The following is a 22,001-nucleotide window of genomic DNA, read 5'->3' as shown; positions in this document are numbered from 1 at the left end:
CTTGGTGGTGAATAATGAGCCAAACTGAATGTCCAGCTCTGAAGTGATTTAACTGAGTCTGAATCTACTATTCCCTTGAAGATGACTGAAGTGAAGGGCGGCTCATCAAGAAAAGAGGATTTTTAAGGATACTGTATGTCTGAAAAGCTTTACTGGTTCTCATATGCCTCATGCAGTTTTTTTTTTTTTTTTTAAATCAATTCAGAAAACCTCACTCAATTCAATCAGTAACAGCCCCACAATGATGAGGCCAAAATGAACAGCCACGGGCTGAATGAGTCATTTGGGATAATTTTTAAATACAACAAATCTTCATATTTTCATCCCAAAGTCAGAGTAAAACAAAACTGAGAAAAAAACCCAACAATAATTCAATTCAATTCAATTAATTTTTATTTATATAGCGCCAAATACAACAAATGTCATCTCAAGGCACTTAGATAATAAATCGATTAATTGTAATCATAATTATTCATAAAATAATCCAATTTGTTCATATAGAGCCAATTCAAAAACAATTTCCTAGCTAAGGAAACCAACAGATTGCACTGAAAACTTTTTCTTTTTTCGGTCCAATCTCCCGGCCTGAGCGTGCATGAGGCAACTGTGGAGAGAAACGACTCCCTTTTAACAGGAAGAAACCTCTGGCAGAACCAGACTCAGGAAGGGTGGCCATCCGCCTCGACCGTATTAGTGGAAGCGTTTTTTTTCTTCTGTGGTTGACACCCACAAGAAGAAAATGGAAAAAGCTCTCTTTCAGGAATTACTTCAATTTGAGAATATCTGGGATATTTCATCATATCTGGGAAGTCACATGAGTAACACGAGTTTATTGATTGAGACCGGAAACAGCTGTTAAGTCACTCATCTTAGTTTTTGTTAGGTCAGACTTGATTTCCAAAGCAGTTTTCATTCCCACTAGTGCATTTCAAGTCTTCTTTGAAACAGATAAAAACAACTTATAATCTATTGTGCGTATTAGTGGAAGCGTTATTATTTATTTTTTACCATTTCCATTCACCTTTTATTATTCACATCCTCTAAATGTGAATAAAAAAGGCAATGAAAACCTGGCTACTGAGCGTGCTACACTGTTCAACTTTAAAAAGATGACAGTGGGTTCGACAAATGTCCTTTTAATTTATCTGGACTATTGCTTGTTTTTAAATTCATTTAAATGTTTTCAATTGTTTCTATTTATATTCTTTTATGTATTTTTAATGATTCTTCTGCTGCAATGCTTTTATTTTATGTAAAGCACTTTGAATTGTTTTGTACATGAAATGTGCTATACAAATAAATTTGATTTGATTTTTTAGGCTGAACTCCAGATTGTAGAGGGTTATAGAGTGTTAATGGGTTCTCTATGTATATATTTAAATTGGTACATAGTGTGTATGGTAAGAAATTAATGAAAATGTCTCACCTGAAACACTTGATTGTTATTTCGCATATCCAATAGCCTAAAACACTCAGCACATAACATATTGTATTTGGAATAGTGACAGGCACGATAGAGACGCTCTGCTTGTCTGACACCACACATTTAAAAGGAACTAATTCAGATGGGATGTTCATACTCTATCTAAATCATTTCCATTATTTGTAAAACAACATATTGTTCAAATGAAAGTAAATCCACGCAAAAAATCATTTATTAAACCCTTGAATAGTTCATTCACGAAACTTGTTAAAGCAGGCATTTTCAGTGAAACGTGTCAGTGTCTTAACCCTAACCCTCCTGTCCAAGGTAACTTTGGAGGAGCTATTGTATGTAATGCAGGGGGAGACTACTGTTGGCAGTGTTGTTTTTCCATGGGACAGTTACATTAATTCCCCCCCATGGTCCAATTACTCCGTGCTGGTTTTGTAAGCTATCCATGTTGGCTTTTGTGTGCTTGTCAGTGTGAATGGCTGCTGACGTCACTGTGTGCATGTACACTGATCGATAAGCCAAAGGCAGTGCCAGAACTAATTTCCCAGCTCCAGCAGAACTGGAGGACATTGATCTGTCAAAGCCCATTTAGAGAGCTCATTCCGAGAGAGCTGATAATTATATTTGCAGTGAAGAACGCTGCTATATGTTGTGCTCTATTTATATCATAGTAAGATAAAGAAACCGATCTGGGCTGTAAGATGAAACAGACTCCTGGCTGTGAGTAAACATCCTGTCTTTTCTTTCACTTCGCATTAGTTTAGTTCAGCAGCATCTTCGAAATTTTGATCAAAACCTCACTTGATTTTTTTTTCCGTCGCTATGATCTTCTGACAGAGTGTGGCAACATTCATTCACATAAATCTTTTAGCGTGCATTCAGAGACATACATCAAGTTACAACTCCAGATGAAAAAGCTATCATCCTCAGCATGTTAAGGCTTTGGCTTCCAGGGCTGAAATTAATTAGGGTCTGCATTAGCCTACAACTTTATTTACATCGATCTTGTGCTTCCACAAAGAGGCATGGGGAGCACTACAGCAGCACTTGGATAGACACGTAACACTGTGCAAACGTTTTTTTGCGCTTTAGATGATTCATGTGCAGCACGACAGCAACTCTAAACATACAAGCGCGATAAAGATTTTGAATGACAAGAAGAGCAGGGAGACAAATGAAGCAATCTACCTGCCATACAACCTATAAACAGACAGTGCACACAACTGTCATGTAGAACTGTTGAGGAAGAGAAACAGAGGGTTCCACCATCAACTGATTTTATTTGTTTTTTCTTGCACTTTGATTAATGTTGGCTGTAAAATAAAAGCTAACCGTGCAATTATTTTTGAAAACCTGCCTTCAGTGGTACATTGTGTAATTCCATGCTTAATGTATAGAGCAAGAACCTTTTTTGGCAAGTCAAATGTGTTTTTTGACATTCTGTTGAAGAAAGAATGAATACATGAATCTGCAGATCGACTGATAGTGACAGCCCTGGAGATAATGGTCTATACAACATCGGTTACAGAAGCAGTTCAACATTTTGGGATATAAATTTGCTGTTAGTTGTTGAGGACTGGCAAAGGCCCAATACGATTCTTTGTGTGGATCCAGGCCACTGTCTTTAAAACTGAAAAAAAGGGGCATGAGCACTAGTTGATTGCCCCTCTAGTTTTATATAAAGTTAAAGTTGGTCGCTGGAAAAATGAACTGAACACTTATGTTGTATAAGACTGCATTGAAGTTTGGCTCCAGACAAATGCACCAGGACTTGAAACACATCATCATGGAGAAATGAGGATAATCATCCCTTTGTCACATGCTGAAAACACACCATGGATGATAATCCTCAGAATGGGGTTAACCCTGATCAAACACAATATAATCTAGGATTTAGTCCGAGCTGCACAGAAAACATTTTTTCTTACTAGAAAAAAATACAAATCTGGGTTTTAACAAAATTGTGAATAAAGCTCAGAGCATCTGTGACCTTACAGGTTGGACATATTATAGCACCATTCTCATCTGTGCCAGACAGTTTGTGTGTTTTTCCAAGGACTTATCTGCATTCCTCAGTTGTTGCTCCTGTTTTATGACAGGGACATTTTGATTAGTTACGGTTTCATTTTGGGAACTCATGACTAAGCTTTTAACTCGTACTTTACTTCCATTTGAATATTTAACTTGTGAGCCTGCATTCACTCTGAGAAGAGTGATTACAAAGCACACAGCAGTCACTCTGATGTCAGATCATAAAGAGATGGATCTGCTTTGAGTTTCTTTTAAGTAACCGCTACAGCTTTTAGATGCATCCCAGCTGCTTTGTCACTTGATACTTCACAAGCTTTTACTGTATATGGCTTTACTTTTCTCAGATGTAACACTTTATGATGTCTTATGTACTTCTATGCTGGCTAAGAAACTTAATTTTGGGTGTAAAGCCAAACACAAGCATGATAATGTGCCATCAAATGACCAAACGGAAAGTTTTACTGCTTTTCAACCCATTGGTGATGAAAGCAAATATGGCATTTTGTCGATGTAGTGGAGATAATTACTTCCTGACATTTTGGTCTCAGCAGCATGTGTTGAGACGATACAGTGAGTTCAGATCATTCAGCCTTCCTCTCTGCCAAGTGTAACCTCTTGAAAGCAAAGTGGAACACATGTAAACTCCTCAGATCACACGCTCGCACACAGACATAAAAAGCCTCTGCAGCTGCTTTTGGTGCTTTCTGGAATTTTCAGGCCGGCCCCGTTGGCCGGAGATCTTACTTCCTAACTAGCTGTGTGTGTGTCAGGGAGAGTGTGTATGTGGGAGGGGAGAGGGGCAAGGGGCTTGTTTTTGGGACTGGAGGACGGTCGCAGTGCTCTGAAGGAGTGCTCTCCCAGCGTGGGAAAGACGTTTGACTTTACTCTGCCTCTCAGGGACTAAAGTAGGCCAAAGAAGGACTCAGAGGAGCCAACTTTCTTCCCCGGCTGCAACTGTCTTTGCACAGGCTACATAGGCAGAGATATTCCTCTGTGGAGCGGGGACAAGGAGGTTTGTTGGAGCGGAGCAGTCTGGCCGTTTGGAGTTCTTGTACTCCGAGAAAAGATGGGCAGCAGCTGAGGAGATTTTCTCCCAGCCTGGCTGAACAGCACAGCGTCTATAGGGCAGAAATGTTTCACTCTACCAGTGAGGAGTCAGATCTGGTAAGTTTGTATAAACATGTGCTCTGCAGCTCAAACTCTAAAACTTTTCTGAGCCCAACTCCTCTATCGTTTGAACAAAGAGGGAGGGCTTGGAGTGCAGGAGAATGGAGGGTATTAATGCAGGATTTAAAGGGGCATAACCATACAAGTTCTGTTTTTCTTCCTGTTACTTTCGTGGAAAGATAGCGAGTCTTTCTCAAGATGCACTCTTTAACACTGTAGCAGCATGCTTTTTTGAGACAAAGGTACCCAGTATGAGTTTGTGAGCACCGCGGGATGACCACTACGGGCTTAAAGTAAGGAGCTAGGACGCTGGTTAACAAATGAGACCGGGGGGGAAAAAAAGAAACAGCCGAAATGAGTTTGGTTTTTATGTTCATAGACCAGTAGAGATCATAAAACCTGGCTTAGCCATACAGTTTTGTCTCAGTCAGAACAGAGACTCTCTGTACTTTTACCTTCCTTTTTGCATCACTTTAGTGCAGAATCTTAGCACTGTGAGCTTAAATGAGTAGATGTCATGTCCACAGAGGTTTTTAGAAAGTATTTCAGATATTTCCCAGGTTGCTTGTATAAATGACACTGTGGCGACCACCTTTAGTCCAAATATTTCCAAATGACATTGCCATCAGCTGCCCCATGTTATTAATCAACCTTAAAAAGCAAATTACAACTACTGAGTGTAGTCCGTAGTAACCCCAACAAACATAGTCAGAAAAATACCTCAAATGATTTTTGTAGAGTTACACAACTTTTCAATGTATTAGGCTGACTTTTAGGATATCTGTATTAAATGCATTTTCACTGTCTGTAATGGTTCAGCCATAAAATCTGCTGTATGTTCAGTTTTAATTTCCCAGTGTAAACCTCATATAGTGTTAATGAGAAGTTGGAGCAAGATCACACAAAATATAACGAAACAGTCAGATTCTGCGTTAAGAAGGAACCTTTAAGTCGTTTAAGGCAAAAATGAAGATGTTAACATAAAGGTAAAGTGGAGTAAAACTAGTAGTCATACATAATTCAGCGATGTACTGTGCTACGCATGTTCTCTATAGCTGCTTTGTATTTGTGGCTGTATGAGATCTACCACCTACTTAATCTATAACTGGTAGCTCTTCATTAGGTCCTAAAGAATCAGTCTTTCACAAACAGAATCACTTGTCTGATTATATTTAGCCTGTGTTCATGAGTTGCCGTTTAAAGTCTCCATGTGTCTTCTTCTGTGTGCTGAAGTGTTACTGTGTGAAGATTGCGCTGTCACTGAGAGCTGTGAAAGAGTGGGTTTACATAGCTGATTGAAAAGTGGTGCTTGGGAGATAAAACACAAGTCAGACACGTGATTCGAGACACTGGACCAAAAACTAGTTTCCATCAACACTATAAACGCATATATTCGATTTTATTTTATTATATTTTACAAAGACCTTTATTTACAAGAGAGTGGAGAAAGGAAGTTTCCTCTTGTTTTAGAAAATGCACTTATAGCTACTGTATATAAAACATGTGAAAAATGTTGTGAAAACAATTAAGTTGACATGGAGATACAGTTACTGTTTTTTTTCCACATTCTACATGTATTGCGTTGTGTTTGTTTAGTAATTTAACAGACGTACTGAGGACAGGGTAAACATCAAGGTCCTCTCATGAGTGTTCATTAGCATTTCTGAATTTTATGTAGTTAGAATTTATACTTTGACAGTCAACATAAATTACATGCGTGGACTTTCTTTTCCAAGCTGTAATTAGAATACAGTCTTCTAAAACTTGGCATATTTAGAGGGAGAGGGAATACTGGGGAAATCCCCATTTCTCTTTTGGCATCGAGATCAGTTTTTTTAAAACCATAGATATGCACAGAAATAGGGCCAGACTAAGTAATTTATCAAAGTACAGAGAAAAACAAATGAGGGTGAAACCCTTTGAGTCGTGCACAGTCCCAGTTGCAGGATGGTTTGTTTTGTCCCAGTGATGATGGTTGGAAGCTTGTTCTGCTCTCTGAGCCAGTTCTCATCAATCATCCACCGCCTGCTTCGTATACCAGGAAACTGCCTGAATATTGATGACGCAAGCATAAAACAGCAGCATAGAGCGGTCTCTGGTCTTTTTTACTGTATCGCCTTGATCAGCCCTCATCCTAATATGGTGCTGTGTTTCCACAAAGGAACCTGAGTGGGAAGGAATAGTTAGATCAACTGTTTCTCACATTGGGGGGATTTTCCGTTAATTAAAGCAACGCAAACACAAATTGATCTAGTTTTAGGCTTTAGCGATGGCAAGGTCAGATACTTCTTAATATATCAATTTTATACGGAATGAAAACATTTTGACAGCTTTTGTAAAAAGATAGCCATGAAAACAATGATGATTAGATCTATATGGTCCTCAGAGAATAGATTCCCATTACTTTGTCTTTCCAAACCTTTTATTTGGCATTACAAAGAAAGTAATACATTAAATAGTGAAAATGTGTAGTTTATATTGGATTAATTGCACATTTTTGCAACAAGCATAAAAACTTCTGACAGTTTCTCCACATAGCTATTCATCTTAAGGAGAACCAAGAAGATTGCTCTTCAGCATATCGATAGACATGTGACGAAGCAATGAAGTTTCTTGATATATTTCATCATACATCATGCCACAGGTGTCGCAACCTGTCACATTTTTACTGTGATGTGCACAGAGCTGTTACAGTTATCTTTACTCCACTGACTGCACGATATTTTCACGGATTTCTCACATGTTGTGAAGCTGCTAACACAATGTCAGAATTTTCTTGTTCTGCTGCCAAGCAACCAGCATTTATTTTCCTCTTCATTTTGTAGCTTCTTTTTTCAAATTTCCAATGATATACTTACATATTTACACCTGCTGTTTACACTTACAAAAATGTGCTCTTTATTAAAAAATACTAAGTTAAAAATGTGTATTTTGCTACAAAGCTTGGGTATATGCTAGCAGTATCGCAGCATTTACCTGGAGTGTTGATGCTATTCCGCTATCTCTCTTGTTGTTGTCATGGGTGTGTCTATGTTTACTTTCATTACGTTTAATCATTCAACATTACGTAAGTGGTCCATAGTTAGCACACTAAGCATGAAACCTGATGAATGTAGAATGGTTGTACTGCCATTGTAACTATGTTAGCTATGTTGATACCTTTGGGATGAATAGAATATTTTTTATTTCATTTCAGTAACATGTTAGCATGGTGGTATAGATGAAAATAACACATAAACATGCAATTTGAAAATGTCCCATTGTGCATATCTATCTTCCAATTCAATACAAATGGTGGTCCGGCTGCATCAAGAATCTTCACTCTGTAAATGAGGTGCCCCATGATTCATGATACAGAATAATTAGGTTTGATACAATTTGATTCTTTAACATCGATATTTATTTTCCATTATAAATGAGAAATTTATATAAATGTGGCATTGGTTAGTTAGCTTTAATGAGATAAGTAAATATTTATATTAAATTATATATGTATAATAGAAGTTAATAAAAGTCCAGAGAATGACAATATTTTTGTTACTTCGTGGTACTACGAAAAATGCATTTGATAGCTCTTGTTTTACTTCTTTGTTTATTTTCCTATAGTCTGACGCTCATTTGACATTGTAATTATGGTGTCTTTCACCACAGCTCAAATGTGTAGTATCATGTTACCATCAACAGCAGTCACTCTCAACCACATTTTAACATTTTAAATATGCAAGCAATAAATCAGACAATGAAGGCTCTAATTACCTTTAACTTTTGCCAAGTTGTGGTTGGGAAAAGTGTTCATTATCCTTTTGTTTATCTGTTGTTGTATTAGCTGTATTAACTCTGAGGGATTTACCATGACATCTCACCACATGAGTGTTCAGGCCTGTGCTACTGGTGCACTTTATTATGAACAGTAAACCGCGTTAAGGTTGGTCATCAGACATGTTTTGTATTTACCTCTCAAGCAATGATAGGTGTGTATAGGACACTTTCACTGTAAGATCTGAGCAGGCAGGCCAGCTGTTACACTGATTTAATACTATGCAGGCTCCCCTCACTCAGCGTGGTAGGGTTGTACACCCACTCTAACGTTTGACTCTTTGCAGCAAATCTTATTTAACCAGATTTGAATTGTAGAATTGGGTCATCGATCAGATTATGACACATTATATTCAATCAAGGGGTCTGCGTACTGATGTAACAACATTTCAAAGTTTTTAAATCGGGTTCTAGGTCGTAAAGGTTCATCTTTACAACCGCGAGTATGAAGCTTTTTTCTAGTTTCTTGATGGATTTATTTGTAAAATTAACTCAAAAACTACTTGACATTTACTGATAAAGAAAATATATGGTGATTGTTTCATTGTTTCACTTATCTTCTGAATATTAAATTATGTTATCATCATATTATAAAGTTGTAGGAAAAAAATTGTAAGCCTTTATAGTTTCCGTGTTTATTTTCATTTTTTAATTGCATGATTTTGAATTTTGCTGCTTTCTACATCTGAATTTATGTTTGCAGTAAAAGAGCTATGGCTTGTAAATTATACATAGCTTTTATATATCGTCCTGTCTGCTTTTGACTAAGTTTGTAGCTATCCTTTAACTATGGTGCAGTCGAGGATCCTGTCATGTGACTGACAGCCTGTGGGTCCATCAGTTCGATGGGATGATGCTCTTATCTAATGTACTGGCTCATGGAATGCTGGGTAAACACTTTTTGCAAAAGCCCGTCAGTGTCACCTTGATGTCCATGCAGCCTGTCCCTCTTTTATCATGCCAGTGGGATCATTACTCCTCCCATCTACGTCCCTTCTCATTTCTTTGTCCGTCACTTTCTTTTTTTTTTCTTTTACAGATGTGCTGACAGTCTGTTTCTCTTTCACTTTCTTGTTCACTTGGTCTTCATTCACCTTTCTCTTTGTCGAATGTTATTAACCACTTCTTGTAGCAGTCACACATTTCTGACACTTGGCTGTCAAGACTGCAGCCATTGTCTCCTTTTGACGAAGGAGACGCTGTTTGTGGAACAGTGATTTAATTGACTATTTGTTCCATCGACTGAAGTGGCAGTGATGGACAGATGGCTGGGAAAAAAAACGCTTTGGTTCTAGCCAGTAATGAGTCACGTCAAGTCTGAATCTGCTTGCACACTCACTCAGCCCATTGTCAGCTCGCTGCAGTCAGCTACAGTCCATCAGCCAGAACTGTAGATGGCTTGGCACAAGCAGTAACGTTCATTCTTCAGTCATGATGCGGGATGCAAGCTATACTGTGGACTCTAACCACACTGCCTCATTAATTTCACTGCTATTTGTAGTTGATTTTAAGGAGGAAAGTTCACTGTGTTTTAGATTTTAGCTTGGTATTGCTACTAGGTAAAGTTAACACTGTACAGTACAGGAAACTGTTGATTATTTATGACATGTCAATTGTTTCAATCATTTTTCTCCATTTAAAAACTGGACAGCGACATGCCAGTTTTTGCTGACTCACAAATGCCTGAACCATTAAGTTAATAAGTTAGGTGTGGGACACATTAGTCAGTTCTTTCTGCTAAATTTGGTTTAAAGTGAGTAATCTATGCATGACACAGTTATTTCAGGCGCAGTGAGCACAACTTGATTCATTTTGTTTCAGAAGAAAATCAAACTCTTTTTACAGACTCAGCTTGACTGAATGAGAGGCAAAGCAGAGAAGACAGGGTGGGACATAAAATACGTGGCTAAATGTGTAAACATCTTCCCCATCCCATGCAAAACCACAGTGTCAAGAAAGCCAGAGCCACTGGGAATGTTGGGAGAGAAGAGAGATGAAAGAAGCAGAGTGGGAGGAGAGAATGAACACTGGCAGGAATGGAAAAAGGTGACGTGCAAACAGGAACAAGGGAGATAACACTTGAGGAACTAGAAGGACAGGAGAGAGCCTGTTAGGGAAAACCGACTTACCTAAAAGCCATGAGAACTCTCCATAGAGCAAAAACCCAACCCTAATTTTCTGCATGACTACGGTTCTCCACATTTGTAGTGGACATATAGTCGTAGTAGTGGTTAAATGTGAAAATGGACGCTTTCAGAGCAAATTCCCTGGTAAGAGTACTTCTTCCACTATAGGTGATTCTCTCAGATATAGGAGGCAGCATCAGCTGACTCAGAGCCTCTTCTTTCACTGTGGCTGTTACCGCTGTGATTTGTATGTACTAATGTAATGACCACCGTGCCATCGCTGCTTGTAGAGGTCACTGGTGGTCTTGCAGCAAGGACCTGTGCTTAATAAATCAATAAAGGTGTTGGAAGACCAAAGGACTATTGCCCTTTTAAATCCTCCTTCATCTTTCTTTCTTTGATGCCACCCATTATGTGTATCTCTGTGTCTTTGCTTGCAAGACCCAAATTGGATCCATCCTTTCATCTTTTCAGTTAGCTTAGTTGTCTCTCCTTATGTTTCTCTATTTCCACAGACATATAGTATAAGAATAAGAATAGTAGGTGCTGTTGGGGTGGTCGGTGGGGTAGTGGGTTAAGCAGACGCCCCATGTACAGAAGCTACAGTCCTCGCTGCAGCTGGACCCGGTTCAAGTCCTGCATGTCTTTACCCCTTTCTCTGCCCCCTGCTCCCTGTCTCTCTTGAACTGTCCTGTCCATTAAAGGCATAAAAAAAAAAAGCCCAGGAAAAAGAATAGTAGGTGCTGTTCAGTGAGAGTAAAAGCCATGTTTGTGGGGCTGTATTTAGGGTTGGCACAGCTCTTCTTCGAGCCATGGTAAATGCTTATGTTTGTATAAAAACACTGACAAATCCGAGAATAATTAATTCAGTGTGTGGAACAAAAATATCTTTTTATTTTACTGGCAAATCAACTGAAACTTGCTGAATTCATTTTACTCAGAAGCACAAATGTCAGCCTCATTTTAGCACCAGATGAAATGTCACTAGATCACAGGATCCATTTAGTAGATGTCGAGATAATTCACAGCAAAAGTGACAAAGTTGATCTGGTGGGGAGGCTACAAGCAATGGACCAATATTATCATCACCATAGCTATTCAGATCGTGCTGAATTGTCTGATGTCAGTTCTTTGTTGCACATATGTGATGTGACTTGTGGCTTTTCCAGGTCATCCAGGATTGAAAAAGTTGGTAGGAAGAGCTCATTGTAAACAGATCCTATTTAAGCTTTCCATTAATTAAATTAACCAAGATTTCTTTTAGCAGAACACTGCATTTTAAACAGTTGGGTGAGCCCAAAGGAGAAGTACCTATGCGAAGTACCTAGGCGAAGACGTGGCATCATGGTGCTGTTAGATTATTATTAGTGGTCTTTGTGTGGGGGACACCGTGCTGTCAGTATCAGTGCAGCAGCAGGTCTAGAGGTCGGATGTGTCAGGCAGCCTGAAGCTTTTTCTGTCGTTATGAGTTTTTGTCTGTGTTGCCATCAGAGTGCAGCCTTCACAGCTCCACCAGTTTCCTCTCTGGTTTCCACAGCTTCACGTTCAGAGCATCTGTGCCCTGACCTCGGAGCTCTGGAGGCTACTGTCAACCCACAGTATGGAAGCATATGTGACCATTGCACAATGGTGTTGATTTGTGGACTGTTTTCAGAGGTGTTGTTGGGGTGGGTGATTATACAAATTTTCTCAAATAATCTGTTTATTTAGCTCCACTTCTGACTATTGAGTGACCTCTTCAGTAATTACATCACATTGTAATTTTCTCTTGTCTGCCATTCCCATTCATGTTCAAAACACAATCTACCTCAGATAATCACCTTCCTCATTATGCTAATTCTTTTTAATGGTTTGAAAATAAAAGTATTTTCTCCCAGCCTTTTCTTTCATGTAGGATATGATGTTAAAAAGATGTGTCCTGTTGAAAAGATCCTCGGCAACATAGTGCCGGATCATTGATTGTTCACGTCTAGCACTCTTGATTAGCATGTCATCCTTTGATGTACAGTTTGAGATTCATGATTTCTGCCTCCGCTTGTGCACCAGGCCTGTGTGACATAAATTCTGTCATCTGCTCCAGTCCACAAGTGTCTCCAGTGTCCCTCCGCAGCCAACTGTGTGCGGCCCAAAATTGTGTAACTGTGCAGACAGAGCAAGCCCGCTACACATGCGCCAGGATTAAACTCCCATTCAGAAAAAGTGACACCGTACAAAGCAGGAAACCAGCAAAAAACAACATGGAGGTTTGGTTTTTGGAGACACTTTGCAGGAGAATCACCATCATCCACAGATCTACAATTTACTTTAGACTAAATACAGCCTTAAGTCTCAAGAGTCTCAATCAGTTTGCGGACACAGAACCATGTTCCTGACTTTAAAACTCCTTGGGAAATCTTTGCTTGTTATCAACTAGCGAGCCCATTTCAACAGCTGGTCCCACGGAGTGACTCCAGACTCCAGACACAATGGGTCAGAGGAGCACCATCAGGCAGCAATGCAAAAGAAAAAAACAAAAACCCACAATGAATAATCTCCCCGACTGTGCTCAACTTCAGACTGTCCTAAATGGGAAATTTTTCATTAATGCTCTAATGATTTTAATTTGTCTCACTTGTAATGAATCAGCAGTAATCTAACAGGAGAGGATTTAGAGCAGCTTTGACCTCAGATTCCCTTTTGCAGAGACCAAAGTGAAGAGTACACAATTAAAAAAAAGAAAAGATATTGCATGTTTTAACTTATTTCAGACTTCATCTGTCTTGCACATACATGCGTATGTATAGAATTCCCTGCTGAATGTTAAACTCACTTAGTCTTACTCTTTGCTTGCCTTTTATTATAAAATGTCTGGTGGCATATCCAAATCTGTCATGTGATGAAGAACTAGAGGGGTTAGTTGAATAATCAAATAGTCTGTAGACAGCAAAACCTAATTTGTAGATTTACTCATAGATTACACAAAAATATGAAACATTCAAAAGTTATTTTCTTCTCAAATGTGAGGATTTAGCATCTTTCTCTGTGTACATCACATCTTTGTGAAGTGTGAATCATAGATTTTACGATGCCAAATTGGATTTTTGGGCAACGCAGTCAAATCCAAAAGATAAGTAACCCTATTTCATATTCAATGTTTCTTTGCGAGCATCATTGGGCATTTTGCCTGTGCACAAAATCAACTACCATGTGGTGTTTTGAATACGTCTCAGCTTGCTTTTGTTTTCCCCAAAACTACATGATTTACTTTTTCCAAAGTAATTATCGAAAATAATAGTTGATCATTAATGCAGACTAAGGGATGGTTCTAAAATTTAGAGGTGATAGAAACATTAAGAACAGTAAATGTACAATGTAAATCTACATGTACAAACAGGTGTGTTTATGTGTAAGAGAGACCAAAACTGTATGCACCATGAACAGTGTTCATATAGCACATGTTCTGTCCAGAAATGATTGCTGCAGAGACTAAATGAGCAGATGGACTGACTGTGAGGGGTAAGAGAGGAAAAAGAAGAGGGTAGTGCCAGAGGAGAAGGAGGAGGAGACATGGGTAGAGGCAAAGATAGAGAGGCAGAATCACTGAAGTAGCACAGGAGAGAATGTGTAAAGGAGTAAGCAGGGCAAGCACTGACAGGCTGAGACACAGAGTGAGAAAGGGAGCACTTACAGCAGCTTCTTTAGCATCAGGAGGAGAGTCAGACATGCAGCCACACCGGGACTCTCGTAGATAAACCGTTACACACCGCTTGCAGAGCTGCACAGGGATCCAACGGTGGAGGAGGAAAACAAGGCTGCAACGAAAGCTTGAGGGACAGGATGAGAAGCATCGCAGCCACCTGACTCACAACGGGTGTCAGCCTCAGCACCTGCAGCGGCAGACTGAGCATTCTGGCTATCAAGGAGACTGGGGCAGTCGGGGGAGAGAGCTGCTGAGATTATGCGTGGGGCAGAGAGCTCCAGTGGATTCCCCATCTTTGGCAATAACAGCAGCAGCAGGGGGAGCAGGAGCTTTGACTCTACAGACAGCGGCAGAGTCAGCTGGAGCTGCAGCAAAAGGAGGAGCTCAGACTCCAAAGCTTTCTATCTATCCACAGATGAATGTAGCATTTACAGCCAAGGTGTAAGAGGAACCAGCTGTCGATGTAGCTACTATATTGAATGTACCTGTAGCCAAAGCAGTCACAGTAGCTGCAGCACTAGTGCAAAGGTGACCACAGCAGTGCAGTTAAGCGTAGTTGTAGTAGCAGGGGGGGGCAGTGGCTCAGGACACTGAATGACCAGTGTGGCTGATGAAGGCCACCTGGATCCGCTTGCTGAAACGAACCAAAGGAGGTCGAGTCAAGAGCTCCGATGCCTGTGTAAGAGGATTTTTGAATGTGTTTACATCATGGGAGTTGGTGTGGCTTGTGTGCATGCACTTGTGTTTCATGCATTAGTTCTATGTTTCCCTGGTGTGTCCATCATCAGTGTTTGGGTCAGTGTGGCACAGCTGTGTATTACTTGGTGATGATGAGAAGTTGGGTGTTGTAATCAGTTATGGCTGTCAGATTCTGGGCAGAGCTCCATATCACCTCCGTCTGACCCACTGGCACGGTGTTCTCAATCACGCCTCATCTTTAACCATGACGCGATGGAAAAAATCACAGCAGGCCAAATATGTTCACCTGCATTTTCGAGGACAGATATAACTAATGAGGCGGAGGCTAATGTGCAGTGAATTGCCACTTCATGATTTTTTTTATCCTCATTTTGAGGTGCTACATAAGAACCTTTAGAAGCATTCGAAGAATCCTCAAGATGTTTAGTATAGGTGTTTGCTGATGCCTTGAAAGTCATTTAGAGGGTTGAATCATTGCCATGATTGTTATGACAACACAAGCAGCTCATGGATAGTTAATGAGCTCGCTTGCAAAATCGTTATTCATCTCAGGTACAAGGTGGGAATGATGTGGGACACGATTGATGAGCAGCAGGGCTTTGTGTAAGACTGAGGACATAACTATAAACAGCCTGTATTATCTACAACAACAACACTCCTGTCGTCTCTTTACATAAGTCAGGTACCGTAAGTGGAGAGGAGGGAGTGGTATGATCCTCCTTTGTATGTATGTGATGGCTGGGTAATTCTAATCAGGGACGGAGTGAGCAGGGCTATTTTTAACTCAGAAAGCAGAGTGTGATGGTGCAGTGAGATGAATGAAAGACCTTGTGTTGGTGGCATAGTAGCGTGCAGGTAAGGATAAGAAGCACTCCAACTCCACTTAATCAAAAAGCCCTGTTTTTATTCTCTGTCCCTGATTATCGACTCGTGTAAACTGATGACGTGTGTGCTGAGGAGGCTTTAATTTGTCCTTGTTGATAATTACTCTTAAGATCCACAAATTAGACAGGTGTTTTTGCGTGTTTGCAAGTATTTCTTTGTATTTCAGTGTTTAAGTCACAGAACCGAAATGAGCAAAAATTCAAATATTTGATCAAAATGTATTCAAGATCAAAATGAAGCATTACAAAAAAAAAAAAAAAAAGATTCTCTTTTGCTTGCAGAGCTTGTTGGACAGCCAAAGCCAGCTGAATATATTTAATCAGCCTTATTGTTTCTTCTGAGAAAAATACAAGTTTTTATCATGTAGCACCTCCTTAATTTTGTATGTAATCTGCATTTGTGAGGTAATGGTTACACTAATTCTGATAGTCGTGAATTGATATTGCAATATTTGTTATGCTCGAGATTACCATTTGCTATTTAGCCTAGCTTTGATTTAGCTTTGATTAAGAGCAACCCTCTGATCTTCAAATAAGAGACTTCAATTACAGCTCTCATTGAATGAACCCTGTATCACATAGGATTCACTTGGGATCTTTCCTTAAACTCACTTTATACTAAATATGTTTGTGCTAATAATATGGACTATGATAAATGAATAATAATCCTACCTCCCTCAGTGCAACTTAGACTGACTTGTATTTCATCACATTTGTGATTATCTTGATCCAATGTTATCCAACTTGTCTGTTTTAAGTAGAAGACTGATTTCTTTCAACTTTTAGCCTTAAATGAACTGTTTCCATTGAGGTGAAGGACTTTATACTGCAATAAAGATAAACAAAAGACAGACAAAATATGACTGGATTGAAAACGCCAAAGCACCTATGATGTTTTTTTTGTAATTATTATTATTATAATTTTTCTTTCACTTGATCTCAGTTGATGTAAATAGTTTGAGCAACCATTAGATTCATTTTCATTTACCTGTGTAAACAGCTAGATATTTCATGGTTACACTTTAGTGGCAAAGCCAAACACCACAGCATCACTTTTGGCCCATTTCGGTCTTAGTCACAATAAAAAACAAGTGTCCAGTAACAGGGAAGGGGAAAGACATTTTGGGGGATTTGAAGCAAGAAGGTGGTGGTCAAAGACTTTAATGGACAAAAAAACAATCATTGATTAAATTTCATATCCATGGCAGCTCAGATTTCTAAGTGTGCAAGTCTTCGCCTGTATCGGCAGACGATCATAAATGATTTGACGTATTATGCCTATTTCACGTGTTGACGCAGTCTTTCTGAAATCTCTCTTTTTCTTCAACATAGACACTATAACTGGTATAACAGTAACTTGAAAGTATTACTTTTTCTACCTCAGCAATTATTTATATCTGTGTATTTTTGTTCAGCGTGTTTTCTTATATGTTGGTGTATATGCAGTGTTGTGCACCAATGAACTGTGCTCCGGAGTGTGTGCAGTGCAGCAATCTTATGTGTGTTGGTATGTGTGAGTCTGGATGTTCACGAGTTAATTCATCACGACTACATATCACATCAAGACAAACTGGAATCTGGTGTTCGTCAACATTTCCCCTGTGTTTGTCACAGGGTGCTCAACTCTGCAGGCGAGCAGCTGAAAGAGGGCTAAGGATAGACAAAGAGCTGCCAGTGATGTAATGACATGAAAGACAGTTTCTGTCCTTTGGCACCCTTTCTCAGAGAAAGAGCATGTGTCCATGATTTGTTATAGATTTAATCAGCACTTGTGATGTCCTCAAGTTGCTGCATCAATGGTTGAATAGAATACCAGTTATTTTATCGAGCACAGCCTTTGTGTTCATTATTTAATGAAAATAACCGAGATTTCTTTCTTTCATCTTTCATGAGTTCTAACACTACAGACCGTGTAAGGGTGTTTGCACATTTGTTAGTTGCACAACCCAGGAAGTTCAACATTTCTTTGAAGCGGGAGGGCAATGAAAAGCTAATTAAGTTTTCTCAAGTGACTTCAAGATGCTGCGAGATCCACTGCTTTTGGTCTAGCACTGAGATGTTACCGTCTGTGTCTCCACAGGGTTCGGCCGACTCCTACACCAGCCGTCCATCAGACTCCGATGTGTCCCTTGAGGAGGATAAGGAGGCAGTGCGCAGAGAGGCAGAGCGACAGGCTCAGGCACAGCTTGACAAGGCCAAGGTTTGTATCCTAAACTCAGCCACACTATGGTCACTTTGCTCTGTTCCACCCTCTGGGCTGGTTAGGTACCCTGTGGAGTTGTTGACCTCGTGTAATGGTACAGAACAATGTTTAAATGAGTGTTTGGCCTTTTATTTTTAACAGGGGCTTGGGGACAGTTATATATGTAATGCTTAGGATATGGATTAGAGGCACTAGCGAATGTCCCCGCAAGTGCAGAAATAGAAATGTGACTTTGCACAGACAAAAACTGGTTTATTTTGCTTGAATAAGTGTTGGCAGGCATCACTCAAATTGTAACGTAAACTTTACACTGGTCTGTTTATTGTTGAAAAGCAGAGTCTGCTTCCTTTTTAGTTTTTTTTTTCCTCCATCTTTTTCCTACTTTCATAATAGCAAGCATCGTTCCGAGTCTGGGAGGGGAGGGGGGGGGGGGCACCATTCAAAGTTCAGTGTGGTGGTAGGACTTTATGTGGTAGAAACACAGAGAAGACCAATGTGTCCAAGTTTCTGTGTAAAGTTGTAGTAGCTTCACTGAGAGCACTGTAACTTCATCTCTCAGAATTTACGACTTTTACATGATAATTAGAAGTCAGAGGGTGGTTTGGTAATCCTTTCATAGACTTGCAGAAAGTGCTGCTGGACTCACTCCAACTCTATGAGAGAAGCAGGATATTAGAGCTGATTTCAGCTGGTTTCTCACATGAAGGAGGGCTGATGGAGGCCACCGATGTGAGGGGTTAGGGGCCTCGGAGGGCTCAGCTTCACTGTTTATCAGAGCCAAGCCAACCCTCGCCTGTTCTGCTCTTGGCCACAATTAGCAGCACATAAACAAACACACACACATGACAGAGCAGGGTTGGCTTTGCGCGACAGGAATTGCAATCAGGGCTCGCTTCCACAGTATCAGTAAAATCGCTGGCAATGTTAAGATTTATGCCTTTGATCTGTGAAATAATTCTGCTATCTTCAGTGTGCATTCTGTTCTCTTCCTGTTTTACAGCTCATTGGATAGCTCATTGTGTTCCTTTTTTCATGTTAGTTGAAGCAGGTGGCTGAAAATGGGCTTATTGTCTTTCATTGAGTGTTTAGTGTCTATAACAGCTAGTTTCTTCATTAGCCGTGAGCTTTGAGCCCATAGCTGTCCATCCATTCGAGCAGACATTTCCTCCTGTGCTATGTCTCAGAGAAGCTTATAGCTGGCGAAGACAGATCATTCCAGCAGATATATGTTGTTATTTTCCAGAGTCACCCTCTCCAGCACACAAATTAAAAAGATAAGTTGACTTTATAGATAACCTGGCATAGATTACCCCTGCTGGCATTTTACATGACAGATGACGAGTAAAAAATAGCCTCTCAGTGATCTGGTCACCAGAAAGAGAGCAGGCCGGGGTCAGAGGAAGTGCAGACTCTCTGACTGTGAGCCTTTATGGGCACTAAGTCACAGTCACTTCCCTTAGATCACTGCCAAACAAGTACTCCAAAGAGGCACAGTACCTCTGATATATATATTTTTCACACTTATTTATAGACATTAACATATACGAATGTGCAAACAAAGGACCGTCTGTCTGTCTCCAGTTAGAGCGAAGTGGGCACTCCACTTATTTCAAGTATAAAAATCTGTGTAATCAATCACCAAGAGTGGTACCAGTCAGCCAGTAAAAACAGTTGTTTGATATCTCTGGAAGGAGCTGAGTACAAAACACACAAACACTGCCATACGGGCTGTCTTTATTTAGCTTAGAGACTCGCAATATGTAATCTTTGATTGTAAATGTTAGATATACTAACTAATAAAGTACTTGAAAATATAATGCACAGCAATATTACAAAAATGAGTCATGGTCTCCACTCACAGTAACATCTGCTGGACAGGTTACGAGTATACTTTCAGGACCAGAGACGATCCTTTTCAATTCAATTCAATTCAATTCAATTCAGTTTATTTATATAGCGCCAAATTACAACAAATGTCATCTCAAGGCACTTAAATAGTATAGTCCAATTCAAGCCAATTGGAGTTCAATTCATTGTAATCATAATTATTTTCAAAATAATCCAATTAATTTGTCACAGAGTTCGACTAAAATCTGTCAAGCATTTGCACGTCATTAAGTGAGTGCATTGTTTCAGTTTTCATGGTGTTGTCAGTCGCAGCAGGCAGCTTTTCAAAGCCCACTGTTCAAGACCTGCTCAGCGTTAAATGGCAGGAAAACAAAGCCAGAGACTGATGAACAAAAGAGCTGATGAACAAAAGAGGAGCATTCAGAGCTAAATAACCATATATTTCCTATATAAGTTGGTAAATAAAGACCAAAACTGAGCCAAAAGGGAAGTTTAAAAAAAAGTGTGCTTAAAGCTTGTGAGCACTGACTCCAAGTTACCAAAGAAGAAAAGTGTTTCTTCTTGTGATTTGAAATCTCACATTTGGCTTCACTGCAACATTACATTTCAGGTAAATGGAAAGGTCGAGCAGCTGCAGGGTGAGGTTGTTCAGTAGTTCCTCAGTTTTTTCTTGATCCTGTTCAGGATTATCGTCACTCAAACGTTTCTTTGCACTTTTCTTATTGCCACTGGGTAAATATGATGAGTTGGGGCAGGGGTCAGTGGTTGACATGTCACTTCAAAGAAAAATATTAACTCACGTTGAGCTTTTCATACCCAAAGAGATACACTAAAGTCTCAGAAAAATGTGCTCTACTAAATGATAGAGCAGGACATTAAAAGGTTAAAAAGGTTGAGCGAAACATCAACAAAGGGTGCAGAATGTATTTTGAATTAGTGGACACATCCGAGCACAAATGATGTTGATAAGATCCAATGTTTGCTTACAAAACAAAATCTCGCTGTAACTATATTGCACAGGGAAAATAGAGTAAATAACTGGCAGCCGCAGTGGCTAAGTCAATATGCGCAAGCAACCTTGGTTAATAATAGAAAGATCCTTCCATTATAAATTAATAAAAGTTTTTGTGATACCCTATAATAGTAAATTTTGCAGGCTCTCAGTACAGCCTAAGGCCAGTGTGCAGGGGGCTGAGAGGAATTCATTTCAAATCGATCTATAGACTTCAAGGGGAAACAATGTGGGAATCTTGATTTATAGCATGAGGCCCAGAGTGCGTGCTGCTAATGGAAAGGCTGTGACATGTTACGTGGCAAATCAGCAGCAGCAAGGGCAGGTGTTCACTCAGTCACTATAAAAGCAGAGGAGACTGAGAGGTATTATCTAATGAAATATGCACGATGTGATGTGATATTGTTACAAGTATCGTTGGTTGTTAATTGGCTGTGGTCCATGGTGGTGCTATAGGGTTCACAGTTACAGACAGGGTCCCTCCTTAGTCGGTTATTATGTATCTCACTCTCAGTCTGCCTCCTCCGTCTCTCACTTCCCGTCTTCTCTTGTTTTTACACTGCTGGCTCTTCTCTTTTGCTACCCTCAGTCTGTAACTCACTGCCTATCCTTCTCCCTCACTCACTGCAGTCAATACGGCATCCATAATGAAGGCCTGTGTTACATAAGAAGCAGCACGGGCTCAACCTGGAGATGAAGAGGCACTGTACAGAGGCGTAAAGGTGCCATTATGTGCAGATCTTTCATTCACCAGTGATGTAAGGTGGCATGCCAAGACATGTATGTGTGGGAGATTGCCTTCGGGGCTGTGAAACGTCATTAAGGTCATAGAAAGTCTCAGCTGACAGGCAGCTATGATGGATAAAGGCAAGCAGGGCTGCAGGAAGGGAGGAAAGAGGTAGCCTTCTATGAGAAAAGTCAGAAAGTACACAAGTGTATAAATGTATAATGGGCTGCATACCTTTGCGCAGTCATGTGACTTTGTGTTTGCAAACCCCAAGGACTCTCTGTCCTCTGTGGGTCCCAGCACAACACACACTGGGATGGTTGCTCTCCTCAGTGGAGATATCCCACACATGCACACATACATCACCATCACTC

The 22,001-nt window shown here is 39.9% G+C and overlaps 1 protein-coding gene across 7 annotated transcripts in view; it reads left to right on the top strand.

Annotated features, from left to right (window-relative positions):
• cacnb2a (calcium channel, voltage-dependent, beta 2a) overlaps nucleotides 1-22,001 on the top strand; it is a 66,136-nt gene that overhangs the window by 26,004 nt on the left and 18,131 nt on the right. For 4 of the 7 annotated variants that reach the window (XM_075452904.1, XM_075452906.1, XM_075452907.1 and 1 more), the window contains one exon: nucleotides 17,918-18,037. In XM_075452904.1, the coding sequence (XP_075309019.1) occupies nucleotides 17,918-18,037 (120 nt within the window). Of the gene's footprint in view, nucleotides 1-4,316; nucleotides 4,631-14,180; nucleotides 14,934-17,917; nucleotides 18,038-22,001 lie in introns of those variants that run through there. The other 3 variants (XM_075452908.1, XM_075452905.1, XM_075452910.1) reach the window with 3 other exon arrangements.

The sequence above is a fragment of the Odontesthes bonariensis genome, chromosome 20 (assembly GCF_027942865.1).
Source record: "Odontesthes bonariensis isolate fOdoBon6 chromosome 20, fOdoBon6.hap1, whole genome shotgun sequence".
NCBI lineage: Eukaryota > Metazoa > Chordata > Actinopteri > Atheriniformes > Atherinopsidae > Odontesthes > Odontesthes bonariensis.
Note: the sequence above shows the minus strand (reverse complement) of the source record. Positions and strands in the feature narration are given on the sequence as shown.